A 14,418-nucleotide genomic window follows, 5' to 3' on the forward strand; every position below is an offset into this window, starting at 1 on the left:
GCGGTGGGGCGGTGGGCGGGGGGCGGGGCCGCGGGGGGGGCGGGGGGCGGGGCGGCGGGGCGCGGCGGGGCGGGGCCGCGGGGCGCGGAGGGGCGGGGCGCGGGGGGTAGGCGGGCGCCGCTGGCTGCGGCGTACGTCATGACGCAAGGCGTACCGCTGCACCCGGGCCGGAAGTGCGGCGGCGGTTGCGCAGAGGGGGCTGGCGGCGGAGGGGTGAGTGCTGGGCGCCGCTGGGAGACAGGCGCTGTCCGTCCATCCCCCAGCACCCGGCCGCGGCGGGGCCCCGCGGGAGGGGAGGCACCCGCGCCGTGCCAGGGGAACCCGCGCCGGCTGTTCATGCGGGGCAGCGCCCGCTCCGCCCCGGCACGGCGGAATTGGGCCGCGGGCGCCGCTCCCTCCGCCGCCACCGTCTCGCCCCACTGAAGGGGCGAGCGGCCTTCCCCGGGGGGGTGGCCAGAACCTGCGGGAGCGAGTTACGGAGCTTGGGGCTGAAGTGGGTTCTGGGGCGGGGAGGGTTGGCCCGGCGGGGCTTGCGCCGCCCCGCTCCCCCCGCGGGCTCTCTGGCTTCTCCCCCCGCGGTCCACAGCAGCCGAGCAGGCGGCCGAGCGGGGCCGGCAGGACCGGGCCCTGTGCCTGGGGTCAGCCCCCGGGAGCTGAGTGTGGCTCACGGGCCCTTCCACAGGCCATCGGCAGGTGGGCCGGAGCCTGTCCGCGCTGCTGGCGCAGTGGGTGCCTTCCTCTTGTATACAGCCTTACCCTGGAATTGCTAGGGTTGGGGGTTTTTCGGTACACGTGCTGGTTTGGATTTTGCAGTCAAAATACTAATTATGTCACCTCGTGATGGAATACCAAAGTCCTTCATGTGATCAAAACCCACAAATCACCTACTATGCTGAGACACGTGTGGACATTGGAGTTGGCAGCAGGTCTTCAGGAGTTCTTGTAATGCACTGTAAGGCAGAGTTGGGTCCGCCATGCAGCCATGCTTTAAGGGGCTTCAGCAACGTCACACTCGCATCCTCCAGAAGTTAAAGCTCCCAGATAAAACTCTTTGGCTCCAGCATGAATTGTCCGGTAGCAGAGTGGGGCTAAACAAATCACTTGGCAGCTGCCTCAGTAGCATTTAGGTATCACCTGTATGTAGTATAAGTTATTTCTTGCAGCATTCAATCAGGTGATTGGAACTGTTGTGCTCACTAAATACAAATACAAGTATGCATTTGTATTTAATGTGACAGTTTTATAAATAGAGATGACATCTAGCCAATCTGTTTCACCTTTGGCTCAGCTGGTCCTCTTGAAGTGGACATTTTTGGTACATCTCTTCTATAGTAGTATTTGATGGATGATTCTGAAATTGCTGGGTTATTTGTTTCTTCATTTTAATTTTTACATACTTAAAATTGAAGAAGCTTGATGCTAGTAGTTAGCATGGTTGACCCAATTTTTAGAGCTCTTAAAAAAAGCTGCTGGTTTTCTGCTTTTGTTGCCCACCTCCATAGGCTGCAGCTTAGCAGGTAAGTGTTCCAAAAGAGAAGTTTTTGGAAGCATAGAAGTGGATAATGTGGGTAAGTGATGGCAGTGAAGTTCTATCGATTACAGGATTTTGTAGTCTTGTCCCTGAATAATTTGAGATGCAGCATTTGCAATGATGAAGCTGCAGTTACCATTTTTTTTAATTGTTATTTGTTTCCGCTGTAGTGGGTTGACCCTGACTAGATGCTCCATCACTCCCCTCCTCGGCTGGACAGGGGAGAGAAAACAGAACAAAAGGCTCATGGGTCAAGATAAGGACAGGGAGATCACTCACCAATTGCCAACACGGGCAAAACAGACTTGACTTGGGGAAATTAGTTTAACTTATTATCATTCAAATAAGTGTAGGATAATGAGAAATCAACTGGAATCTTAAAACACCTTCCCCCCACCCCTCCCTTCTTCCTGGGTTCAGTTTCACTCCTGAATTCTCTGCCTCCTCCTCCCAAGTGGCCCAGGGGGCCAGGGAGTTGTCTCCACTGCTTCTTCCCCCTCAGGGGGAGGACTTCTCACACTCTTCCTCCTACTCCAGCATGGGGTCCCTCCCACAGGAGACATTTTGCTCCAGACAAACTACTCCAACATGAGTCATTCCCACAGGCTACAGTTTTTCACAGACTGTTCCATCATGGTCCCCTTGCACAGGGCACAGTCCTTCAGGCACACACTGCTCCAGTGTGGGTCCCCTGCAGGGTCACAGCTCCTGCCAGCAAACCTGCTCCAGCCTGGGCTCCTCTCTCCATGGGTCCACAGATCCTGCCAGGAGCCTGCTCCAGCACAGGCTTCCCATGGGGTCACAGCTTTCTTTGGGCATCCACCTGCTGCATGGAGTCCTCCATGGGCTGCAGGTGGCTGTCTGCTCCAGCATTAACCTCCATGGGCTGAGGGGTACAGCCTGTGTCACCATAGCCGCCTTTATGGGCTGCTGGAGAATCCAATGCCTGGAGCATCTTCTGCCCCTCCTTCACTGATCTTGGTGCCTGCTGAGTTGTTGCTCTCACATCCCCTCTCTCCCAGCTGCTGTTGCACAATAACTTTTTCCCCTTCTTAAATACAGTATCCCAGAGGCGCTGCCACCATCACTGATGGGCTTGACCTTGGCCAGCAGCAGGTCTGTCTTGGAGCTGGCTGGCATTGGCCCTGTCGGACATAGGGGAAGCTTCTAGCAGCATCTCACAGAAGGCCCACCCCCGCTACCAAAACCTTGCCATTCAAACCCAATACACCATTTAGGAGCTGTGAACAAAGAGTTCTTTTTCTCCAGTTGTAGTTGTGAAAGGGGTTTTCAGAAGGGGTAGCCATTTTTTTAGATGCTATACAGTTCACAGTACATCAGAGATAAAGTGAAATAATAGGCAGTAATTCTGATCTAAGAAGAAACTTTTTGGAACCATTCCTTAGGATTTAAAAACATTTTTTGAAGAAAGTCTGTCAGCATTGGTGTTGATTTTGTAAAGAAAGTTCGGGGGCTTCAGAATTGCTTCAGTAATTGTTGAACTCTGTTGACTGGTAAAGCAAATTATATTTGGTGTCTTATAATGCAGACTTCTAAAATACTTCTTTATTGAAGTTATTCTGTTCTTGTAGGCACATCCTTTCACATTTGCAATTAAAATGGCAGAAATGGCTCCTGATGCTTCTGAGAAACTGGTCGTCATCCACTCCAAAGCTCACAAAGATACCATTCTAGCTAATTTTGAGGAACAAAGGAAAAAGAATTTTCTTTGTGACATTACTCTAATAGTGGAGAATGTGCAGTTCAGAGCCCATAAAGCTTTGCTTGCTGCCAGCAGTGAGTACTTCTCAATGATGTTTGTAGATGAGGGTGAAATAGGCCAATCAATTTACATGTTGGAGGGAATGGTTGCAGACACCTTTGGAGCGCTGTTGGAATTTATCTACACTGGTTGCCTCCGGGCCAGTGAAAAAAGCACAGAACAAATTCTGGCTACTGCACAGCTGCTGAAAGTGACTGACCTGGTGTGGGCCTGTACAGACTACCAGGCCAGCCGTAGCCCAAGTAATGTGTTACCAGCTCCATCTAACAGTGGAGCCTCTGTAGCTGTTATTGGAAGCGACAAGAAGAACGGAGATCCACCAAAGCGAAAACGAGGGCGACCAAGGAAAGTCAGGAATGTCCAAGAGGAAGAATCAGGAGCAAATTCTGCCGAAGATGTGCAGCTGAGAGAGAACAACTCCATGCAAAATAAGCAAAATTTTATGAAAAGAGACAGTGCACCAGAAGAAACAGTTGCCAGCGAACAGGCTCCAGTTGGGAAAGATGCAGAAGAAAATGAACCTGCTTGTGGCTCAGAAGCTGCCGTCAGTCTCTCAGCTGAGAAAGATGAAAATTATGATCCCAAATCTGAAGGAATACAGAGCACTCAGAGCCGTTACAGCAAACGTAGGATAAGGAGATCAATCAAACTCAAAGACTATAAACTTCTTGGTGATGAGGATGAAAAAGGACTGGCAAAGAGAACTGATGGAAAAAGAAAACGTGCAGGTTCTGAAGCTCGCTGTAAAGACTGTGGCAAAGTATTTAAATATAATCACTTCTTAGCTATTCATCAGCGAAGTCATACAGGTAGGCATTGAGAGACTTCTCTTTTGGGTTAGGGTTTAGTGGCTTGTTGCTAAATGTGAGCTAGTTGTTGAAATCTGGGCTGTAGTCTACAGCAAGAACCAAAACAGCATGCTGATCCGTATTACGGTGTGTCTCCTGTGTTCGCTGTTCTGTTCTTGTTGGCAGATCTCATAGCCTTTATGTCTTACATTGATTGCAGTTTAGTTAATCATTTCAATATCTAAACATTGAATTATATGGTAATAGTTAAAGAATTCTTTTACTGCTATGTGAAGCTTGTCTCTTAATTCTCCTTATCGCTACTCAGAAGTGATCTTTTAGTAGCCTGAACATTGCAGTGCATCTCACTATTAGCTTAGAATATCTAGTGAGAAATAATGTATGTGTGCTTAAAAAATGTCATCTTATGCTTTTAGGGGAGCGTCCTTTTAAGTGCAGTGAGTGTGGCAAAGGCTTTTCCCAGAAGCATTCTCTTCAAGTCCACGAGCGGATGCACACTGGAGAGCGGCCATACACGTGCACCGTCTGCAATAAGGCTCTGACAACAAAGCATTCTCTTCTGGAGCATATGAGCCTACATACAGGTAAATGTTTAAAGGCAATTTGTAACCTCTTTCCTCCAAGAATTTGCCTTTTTGAAAAAAAAGGTATTTCTGCTGTCTTGTGTGTGCTGGTTTATTTGTTAGTTTGTTTCCATGTACTTGCTTTGGATGTGGCTTACGTTTTAATAAGTGATTTTCTTTACAGGGCAGAAGGCTTTTACATGTGATCAGTGTGGGAAATACTTCAGCCAAAAGAGACAGCTCAAGAGCCACTATCGAGTACACACAGGTATCGCAGATCTGAGTTGAAGAGCTCACAGTCCACACTGATTTGTCCTCCTAAAGATTGACTAAGTCTGAAAATTCTTCTTCATTGACGTATTTAGTCTCTGCTACCCTGATGTGTGGCATCTTGCTATAACAGTGGATAGGGTGAAAAAGACAAAATGGTGTATAATAAATGGAATGTTTAGAAAAATAGTTAATTGAGACGGACTCTTATAATGATTGGAAATCAGTTACTCTGTATTCGATATACAACTTGACTATTTTAGCCCCCGCTGTCTGTGTTACATAGAAGCTAGGAGTTGTATAAGCGATTGTCTGCTGCCTGTTGTGCAAATTGCCTTGTAGTTTCCCACTACTTTGAAGTAGTAATGGCAAGCAAGCTTTAAGAAGTGTCCTCCTGACTTCTTGAGTAGGATGGAGATTAAGCTACACACACAGGAAGTGGTGGGAAAACCCCAGAATTTACAAAGCTTCAAGAGAAGGTGTGTTTTGGGGGGAGCAGGTGACAGTCCCCTCTTTTCCTATGATAATGTTAAATAGAGAAATAGGAGTGTGGCAGTTAAGATGGGGAGAAGGCAGTGAATCACTTTTTGTTTTATCTCTATATTATATCAAAGTGGTTATTTTACAGGAAAGTGCTTTAACAAAGATCACTGAAGAGATACAGGGGATCACTTATGCACTGACACTTTTTTTATTATTGCGACAAGGCCGTTCACTGCCGGAATGTAACCAGTGTCGTCGCAAATTCATGGATGCAGCTCAGTTAAAGAAACATCTAAGGACACATACAGGTAATACTGTCCAGCATGGTTTGTGTTTTGGTTTTTTTTTCTTGAAGTAACAGACAAAATGTTAGGCAAATGATACTTGTCTCTGTGGGATGAACTTCTGCTCTGCTTGAACATAATGATGCCTGTGTAGATAAGAAGGAGATTTGACATTAGAATCATAGGTGTGCGAAAAAGCTTGTATTACAACAGTGCAGAAGCAGTGCCTGTTACAGGAAGAGGATTTTTTCCCCATTCTTGTAAAGCCTGCTGCAGAAAATAGCTGTTAGCTCTCCTGTGACAGAATCCTGCACTAGGAACTCAGTTTATCAGGAGTCGCATGTGGCATATATGGAGCATGAAGTGAGCTAACTAGTAACAGAAAGTGTATTCCCTAAATGAGTTGGGCACCCATGCCTGTGAGGGATGGGTGCTAATGAAAATTGCTGCTGACCGGAAAAATAATTGTTTCCATTTTACCTTTTTATTGCACTGTAATAAACCAGATGTTAGCAGGAGATGGGCTGAGAGGGTGATTTAATGCAAATGCGTCAGAGGGTGTTTTAAGAGATTTAGAGGGTGAGGTGATACTTGAATGGCTAGATAACAGAAGTAAAAAAGTTGATCTCCCCTCTTGCGATAACGAAGTGTAAGCTTCTTAAAATAGTTTTCTTTGAAGGGTAAGTTCATAAGATGATGTATGAATAATTATTTCTTTTAGAATTGCTATAAATATTGGCAATTGTTTCTTCCCAAAATCAAGTTATTCTTAAGCATGTTGTCTGCAGTTGTAATAAAGTATGTACAAGATTGAGTTATGTATCTCATTCATTTCCTTCTCTTTCTCAGTGAAAATAACACAGCTTTAAATTCCCTGGGATATGAGGAGGCCAGAACTTAGACTTCTGGGAGTTTTTTGTGTATCCAGAGTAGTGTTACCTTGGATACTTAAAATACTGCATTTTCTATTTAGGAGAACATGTTGGTTTTTGACACACGACAATTTTGCCGTTAGAGCTCTATAAATGTAGTGGGAAATGAGTTTGGGGGTGGGAAATTAGAAGGGGAAGTGTACTAAGTAGCAAGGTAAGTTGCAAAAATAGATGAACTAAGATAAGTTCTAGCAGAAACTGGCTTGCAATGTATTTTGCTTCCAGAAAGACAGGTCAGATACCAGTATTAATGATGCAGAAATAACAATTGAGCTGTCCCATCTCAAAAGCAGGAAGTAAAATTCTAAGGAGCTGAGGAGACAGTTGTTAACATTGATGTGACTGTTCTGCTTTGGCAGAAGTTTTGTAACACTGTGCCATAAGAATACAGTCTACTTAGGAAGTTACTCCTGTTTTCAGTAGGAGGCTGGGACTAGATGACTAGAGGTCCCTCCTGGCAGATGTTCTTGTTCTCTCATCCTTTACCCCTGCCCTCCATAGCCATATGAAAGCTGGTAAGCGTTGCAGTGCTATGCTAAATGTGAAGCTTCCTTGGAAACTGGGTGCTGCCCCATCCTCAGTTTCAGTGTGCTTTGATGGTGTGAATTACCACAGTGATGATCTGGATTCTCATGTCTAGTGTCTTAAATAAGCTCAATGCAGCAAGAATATATGATGGTGTGAGTTAGGGTTTGCTTTGGTTGGGTACTGTCCTGTTTCTTGTGAACCTTTTTGTTACTTAATTTTGTTCTTCTGCTTCTACTCAGTTAGGCACAAGAATTCCAAATGCAGTAAAACAAACAAAAACCAAACCAAACCAAAAAAACAAACCCACAATTTATTCAATCCACCATAATTTATTTTTCTGACTGGTGTTCCCAGGGTATCACAGGCCTAGGATGGTGGAGCCTTATTGGAAGCCAGCCAGCTTAAGATAATGGATTCACTTTTTGGTTTTGGAAATGCAGGCCCACTCATCTGCAGGGTGTTGCATGTGAGCCTGGTATTAATGCCTACTAGTTCAGGGTCAGCCTTTTTCAAACCTGTTTCACGTGGAACACCTGCGTCTGTGTCATAGGTACGTTTTTTGTTGCTCTGAGGGCTCAAATCACCTAATTCTTTATCTTCAAAGGGGAGAAGCACCAGAGACCTCTTTTTAAGATACTACACCCACATTTAACTTAGTGAGTTCATTCAGTTTCAGGTATCTGTCCTGACCCATGGCAGAAGTGTGAGGATTTGACAGTACACACTTGATACTGTGTATGGTAAAATATAAAATGTTTTTTAATACTCTGATGGGAAGTGCTATATAAAAATTGATGTCAAATTTCTTTTTGTTAGGTGAGAAGCCCTTCACTTGTGAAATTTGTGGCAAATCTTTTACAGCTAAAAGTTCTCTTCAGACTCACATTAGAATTCACAGGTAGAGTATGTCTAATTTTCATTATGTTCTTTAAAAATGTAACTTCTAATCTGATACCTGTATGTAGTGCTTGTTCAATGTAGGATGGTCAGGGCTTGTTTGCGTTTTGGACGGATGGTTAAAGACTAAATCTTACTCTATTTAAAGAAGTAATTGGTAGTGGAAAGTACTGCACCAGTTAAACACTGGTGTGCCAAGACATTGTAAGATTCTTCTTTGGTGTCTAATGACATTGTACTGACTGCTTTATTATTTATCTGAAAATTTTACAGTGAACTTTGTTTGACAGCAGAACAGTAGCCAAGGTGTAACAAAGTTACTGGTGCATTGTCCTGTTTCCCTGTAGTCTATCATGTCTCTTTAATAGCATTAGTTATCTTTTACCCCTGTCAGTGTGATGTATTGCATAAGGGCATGTCAGATTTTAAATTGTTGGAGAATTGTTGTGGGCCTTATGTAAAATAAAGCATTTCTAGTAACATTTCTCATCCCTTTGAGTCAGGCAGTAAGTTAGGATTTGGACACTTCTTTTTGTTTTAAAGCCCACACTGTTAATAAACGTTCTTAAAATGGTCATTCCTTCCAGTCCAGAGTAAATTGTTACATTTTTGTCAAGGTCTAGCAGCACAGAGTTTGTACCTCTGGTATTACGATGGGAGGGCAGTTATGTTATCTCTGTAGCTCTTGAGTATGTACTAATGAAAGTGTTACACAGTTCGTGAAGTCAACTAGGACAAAATAATTAGGAAGTCAAACAGACGGTTTTTAATGTTACTATTCTTAAGTGCTTATGATTTAGCAAAACAAAATAATAAGTTTTATATTTTATAATAAGTTGCAGAAAGCAGCACTGTCAAAGTGAATATTTTAATGAGCTCAAATACCTTCCTTTGCAGAGGAGAAAAGCCATATTCTTGTGGTATATGTGGAAAATCCTTCTCTGATTCCAGTGCAAAGAGAAGACACTGTATCTTACACACAGGCAAAAAGCCTTTCTCCTGCCCAGAATGTAGTTTGCAGTTTGCTCGTCTGGACAACCTGAAGTCTCATTTGAAAATTCATAGCAAGGAAAAGCAGTTTCAGGAAGCCAGTGCTGCCCCAGGCCCCAACACTAATTCAGAAGAAGTGAGAAACATTCTCCAGCTGCAGCAGTATCAACTTGCCACCTCTGGAGGGCAGGAAATTCAGCTACTGGTTACAGATGCAGTACACAATATAAACTTCATGCCTGGTCATAATCAAGGCATTAGTATTGTTACTGCAGAAAGTGCCCCAGCTATGACCACAGAGCAGGCTGCGAACCTGACGCTGCTTGCTCAGCCACCGCAGCAGCTGCAAAACTTGTTGCTTTCAGCTCAGCAGGAGCAAGCGGAACAAATGCAAAGTATCAATATGATTGCGAACCAAATAGAGACTGCCCAGCCTGAACAAATGCATGTCATCACTCTTTCCAAGGAAGCGCTAGAACACCTCCATGCTCATCAAGGACAAAATGAAGAAATCCAGTTAGCGGGATCTTCCCATCCAGCTCAGCAGGTGCAGCTGACTCAGGAATCAAGTCAACAGTCTCACTCTAGCCAAGATACAGTTCCTTCCCATCAAATCAGTGAAGAACAGAATCAAAGTGTACCTGTTTCTGAATCCCATCAGCAGTCTCTGTCAGTAAATGAGTCATCTCGTGAGCACCCTATTCAAGGACAGGCTTTCTGAAATGCTTGTCATCAGAGGACTAGGCTATAGCATGCTTCTCATCCAAGCAGTGATTATGTGTCTTGCGCTTTCTTTTCTGCAGCATGATCTGTCTGATGATGCATTTCTTGGTGATTTTGATGGGTGACTTTCGGTTTTCTTAACCTTATTTATTTTAGACTTTTTTTCTTTTTCCAGATAGGTATTTCTGTACCACTTAGTCCATACCTCACAAGCGAATAGTGTGGGGTTTTGTGCCTCATACACATCCATGCCTACTGAGGAGATGTTTGGCCCCTTGTTTGCATTTCTGTGTGACGCTCCAGAGAAGTGTACCTTGCTGGTAGAAGAACACCATTTAAAGATGTCTGTTGATGAGAAAATATGACTTCTCTGATGAAGTCGTTATCAGAACTACTGTCAAGCTTAAGATAACCAGTACTTTTTGCAAAGCTAACACCATATGTCTTAAGTTTAACGAGCTTTCTCTCTGCAGGTTAATGTATAATTTTCGATGTGATCATTCCCTGAAGTGCATTTTGATTTATTGACTACCAAATGTGTTTGGTTTGGGTTTAAATCGTTGCAGCCTTTGACTGGCCCTGGATCACCCCTTCTGTTTACTGTATGCCGTACAAGTTTTGCTCCTCAGAAAATTGCACTTAAATAGTGAAAATGAGATGTGATGGTTACACTGGACAAACGACAAGCCCAGATTCTGCTCTGTTAGTTCTACCGCTCACTCTCTGTGTGACTGTGGGCAAGGTAGTTGACCACTGTGCCTTATTTCATCATCTAGTAAGTGGAGATAGCGTTCACACACTGCCAAGCACTTTGAAGAGCTCTTGATGTTGAAGGCACTGTCTATTGAAGTGCAAAGTTCTCTTCCTGACAGGTTTCTGTCTAAGCTTAGGAGCCAGTGTATATTTAAAGTGTTATTTTTTGTACTTTTGAGAGCAGAATGTAATGTTACTTTTAATATATGTTAAAGCTGGTCATTGTTTTTGTGGGGACATGAACGATGAATAGAATCACTTCAGAGCATAATGAGCTATATAAATAGGGCATATGGCGTTAAAGTTGTACAGCTATTTTTCGCTGACTAGATTAGATGTGTACAGATTGTTTTTAATGACTGACTGACTGCTAACAAAAAAGATTTGACATCTTAATAAAATGCCATGCTAGAATACATGCTTCTCACATAGTGTGCTAGTGTGTTAAAATCCAGTTAAAATGCCAGTGGTGCTTAAAACAACATGCTCAGTCATCACTTCAGTTTTAAAATGTCACACTTGGGATTTGCATTGTTGTTTTATGTTTTAACAAATGAAAAATATAAAGATTAAGGTGAATTTAAAAGCAGAACAAAAGATCTTTGTGCGTGCTTGGCTTATGTGGCTGCTTAGAGAGAGTCAGTGGCGTAAAAGCCCAGCGCATAGAGTGATAGACTAATTTCAGGTGGAAGGGCCTTCCAGAGGCCATCTGGTCCATCACCTTCCTCAGAGGAGGTGTGCCTAGATCGTGTTGCTGTTGTCTGGTTTGAGTTTTGAACACTTCGAGGGGTGGAGATCCACAGCCTTTCTAGGCCACCAGTCCCAGTGTTTGACCGTATTTGCACTGAAAAAAAATTTCCTATATTTAACTGGAATTTCCCATGTTGCAGTTGGTGTCCACTGCCTCTTGTCCTACTGCTGTGCTTCCAAGAAGTCTCTTCTCTACACCCTCCCACTAGCTGTAGTAAGGTCTTCTTACTACTTACCTTACATCTTACATAAGTAAGATGGCAGTAAGGTCTTCTCAATGCCTGAACAAACCCAGCTCTCTCAGCCTTTTCCATCTTGTGCTCCAGCTCTTTAATCACCTTGGTGGAATTCTGCTGCCCTCAGTCCTGTATGTCAACATCTGTCTTGTTCTGGGGAACCCAAATTCTGGATGACATTCCTCCTTCAGGTCCAGATGACTCAGCCGGCTCCTGACCACATGCTGCGGGAGTTTGGGTAAGGACCTCCATTTTTTCCAAATACTAGATCAGATTTTATATAAACGGATTGTAAAAAGGGTAGACAGCAGGGATAAATCAGTGGGGAAAAAAAACCCCACCCAAACCAAAACAACCCTAACAAATAAACCCAAACCACAGCAAAAGTCTGTTCAGGCTTTTCACCTTTTCTTGCCTTTCAGAGTGGAGAAGCTTGCAGTCTTGATGCTGTAAGAACAGATGAAAAAATACAGTAAAGCTTGTTACAGTTAAATCTGTGAAAATCTTACTGATTGTATAAGTTTAAGCTTACAATAAATACTCCGGTGGTTTCATCCTAGCAACTTCTCATTTTATCTAAAATGTGCAGCCATAATACTGGCTGGTGGTAAGTTTACAGAGCTTGAACAGAGTGCCTTCTCTGATGTCTATGAATTGTGAAATGCTTGAAAGCTAGTTACTAACTAAATTCTAAGACTACAAGTACCTGTTAAACACTTTCCTCTTTTTTTTTTTTTTTAACTTCTACTTGTTTATTATGAAGTTATCCTTGCAGAATTCAATGTGATGTTACAGTTACTCGTGAGCCACTATCACGTAGTGATTGCTTAATGCTCTCCCTGTAACTAAAAAAGGTGAAGTTTGGGGTTTGGAAGAAACGAGCTTCTATGAGCAGCACAGCAGTGACTAATCTTGCACCCTGCATTGCTCAAGCTGTCAGCACACATTGTAGCTTGCACTTGAGAAGCTTGTGTGGTTTCTTATACCACGAATGTTGTTTTGACATTTTCTTCCTCTCTAGTGAATGCATTTCTACTGAAGATGAAAATCCCTCTTCTGTGTGCACATTTGAAGTATAAGCGAAGTCTAGGATAGCTTTGAATTTGAAAGGAAACCCCTTCGGCTTTACTTTTTAGTTCAGCTGCTGCTAAGAAATGCTAACAAAAAACTGCATACCTTAAAAACTACATTTCAAAGCAGCTTTCTAAATTATGTTTTTTCTCCTTTACTCCTTAGCCAGTAAACACCTTAACTTCTCATTTTCTCACATAGACTAATCTTACTAGCAAAGGCATCTCACTGCTTACTATGCTAAAATGAGATTAGGATTTTAGACATAAACACAGGACCATAAGATAACTACAGAAAGATCCATTTTTGTGAGCAATTAACACCATTGTGCATTTCTTCTACTCCATTTGTAAGTTACCCAGCGCAGTTGAACACTAAAAGGATTTTTACTGATCTTTTTTCAAATGCAAGTTTATGAAATTTTAGCTTTTTCTGAACATTTTGGCTGATTCTCCAGGTTAAAGTTGAAATAAATCCCTGAGAGGTAGAGCAACACACTGCTAAGCGTGTACTTGACTATTTTGTGTACCTTTATTCTGCTTGCTGCTTATATCCATGGTTTAGCTGTGAGTAGTATTTCTTGACCTCAGCATTCTAAAGTTCAAGAGAGTTGGCTGCTCCGTCTGTGGAAGCCAAGACGCCAGCAGTGAGGATTAGACCGATGGGCCTTCCAGTCCAGTATCTCGTTTTTGATAGATGAATATCTGGGTACTTACCCTGCCAATACAAAAAGCTTCATCCCACCATATGTAACTTTGCACATGTGGTTTTTTTAATACTCGTTTTATGCTCTGTTTTCTGCTGAGAGGGACTAAAAAAGCACTACTAGGGGTTGTACAACAATTAGCTCTCAGCACCTGAGTGGAAGAGATGACTGCCTCGCCATGAACTCTCAAACTGACCGCCTGTTCACAGGTTAAAGTTAGGGATGTTGGGCCTGGCAGCGATCTTGCCAGTTGTTCAGGAAAGGGTTTTGCTTGCATCTCTTTATTTGGAAAACAATTGTTTCACTATCTTAGCTGGTTAGTCATCATCAAGGTAATAGTGTTTGCTAAGACCTATCCTAGTGTGCTGGGATTTATTTTTTTTTCCAGAAATGAAACCTAGTATGGGATTTGTTCCTAATCATGACCCAATGTCCATGTGAGCACAGCAGCCTGGTGTATTTTCTGTCTCGCCACATCTTCCATGGCAGGCTGTCTCACCAACTGCAAGTGTCCACATCCAGGAGAAGCTGAGTCCAACTCGGGAGTGGCTGGGAGGAGACCAATTTGCAAAGCAGGTGTGCCCTGGAGTTTGGGCAGCAGTCAAGGGTGCTCCCTAGTTATAATTATCTTCCCATGGTCAGAAGTCCGTCTGTGCAGGCCCTTTCCCAATCCTACTGCTATCGCAGGTTAGGTTCAAGAATGGAGAAGGAGTAGGTAATGCCATACAGCAGTCCTATATGCTCCATCATTTTTCAGATTCTCCATAAAATACGGTGAACAATAAATGGTTTTCTGCAACAGAGGGACTGCTGTTCGTCTCTGGCCCAAGCAGTTCTTCCAAATGGAGAAAAACATCCAGGCATATCCTAGGTGAACCAGCACCTTGCTGTAGTATACTTGCTGCTCATTTCTGGCTACTACTCATTTAATCCTACCTAATTGAAAGCATCTTTGGAATAGCAGGACACATTTTTCCTTTAGTTAGCAACTCCTTACCTGGTCCTGCAACTTTTTCTGACAGCTGCAGCTGTATCCCACTGTTGGTGACTTCCTGAAGGGGACTGATTCATACGTGTTTGTGGGTCCTCCCTGCCCTCAAAGGTGGCAA

General features: G+C 43.4%; 1 protein-coding gene across 4 annotated transcripts; it reads left to right on the forward strand.

The window, feature by feature from the left end:
• Positions 1-162: 162 nt before the first annotated feature.
• On the forward strand, positions 163-13,100 carry ZBTB24 (zinc finger and BTB domain containing 24). 4 transcript variants are annotated; one of them, XM_040598402.1, is made up of 7 exons: positions 163-213; positions 3,124-4,123; positions 4,540-4,707; positions 4,871-4,954; positions 5,664-5,747; positions 8,000-8,081; positions 8,978-13,100. In XM_040598402.1, the coding sequence occupies exons 2-7, from the start codon at positions 3,151-3,153 to the stop codon at positions 9,789-9,791; spliced, it is 2,205 nt and encodes a 734-aa protein (XP_040454336.1). In that variant the 5' UTR covers positions 163-213; positions 3,124-3,150; the 3' UTR covers positions 9,792-13,100. The 4 variants fall into 4 exon arrangements, 1 of the variants encoding a protein (XP_040454336.1); XR_005828488.1 differs by lacking the exons at positions 163-213; positions 8,978-13,100 and adding an exon at positions 7,076-7,170 and having other exon boundaries at positions 2,361-4,123; XR_005828489.1 differs by lacking the exons at positions 163-213; positions 8,978-13,100 and adding an exon at positions 7,079-7,170 and having other exon boundaries at positions 2,361-4,123.
• The last annotated feature ends 1,318 nt before the right edge of the window (positions 13,101-14,418 follow it).

Source organism: Falco naumanni, chromosome 6 (assembly GCF_017639655.2).
Source record: "Falco naumanni isolate bFalNau1 chromosome 6, bFalNau1.pat, whole genome shotgun sequence".
Classification (NCBI taxonomy): Eukaryota; Metazoa; Chordata; class Aves; order Falconiformes; family Falconidae; genus Falco; species Falco naumanni.

Excerpts from the sequence above, each read along its gene's own strand:
- ZBTB24 (XM_040598402.1), top strand. The coding sequence starts at position 3,151 with ATGGCAGAAATGGCTCCTGATGCTTCTGAGAAACTGGTCGTCATCCAC. Across the intron at positions 4,124-4,539 it reads TCATCAGCGAAGTCATACAG|GGGAGCGTCCTTTTAAGTGC; the intron begins GTAGGCATTGAG and ends TTATGCTTTTAG. Across the intron at positions 4,708-4,870 it reads GCATATGAGCCTACATACAG|GGCAGAAGGCTTTTACATGT; the intron begins GTAAATGTTTAA and ends TTTTCTTTACAG.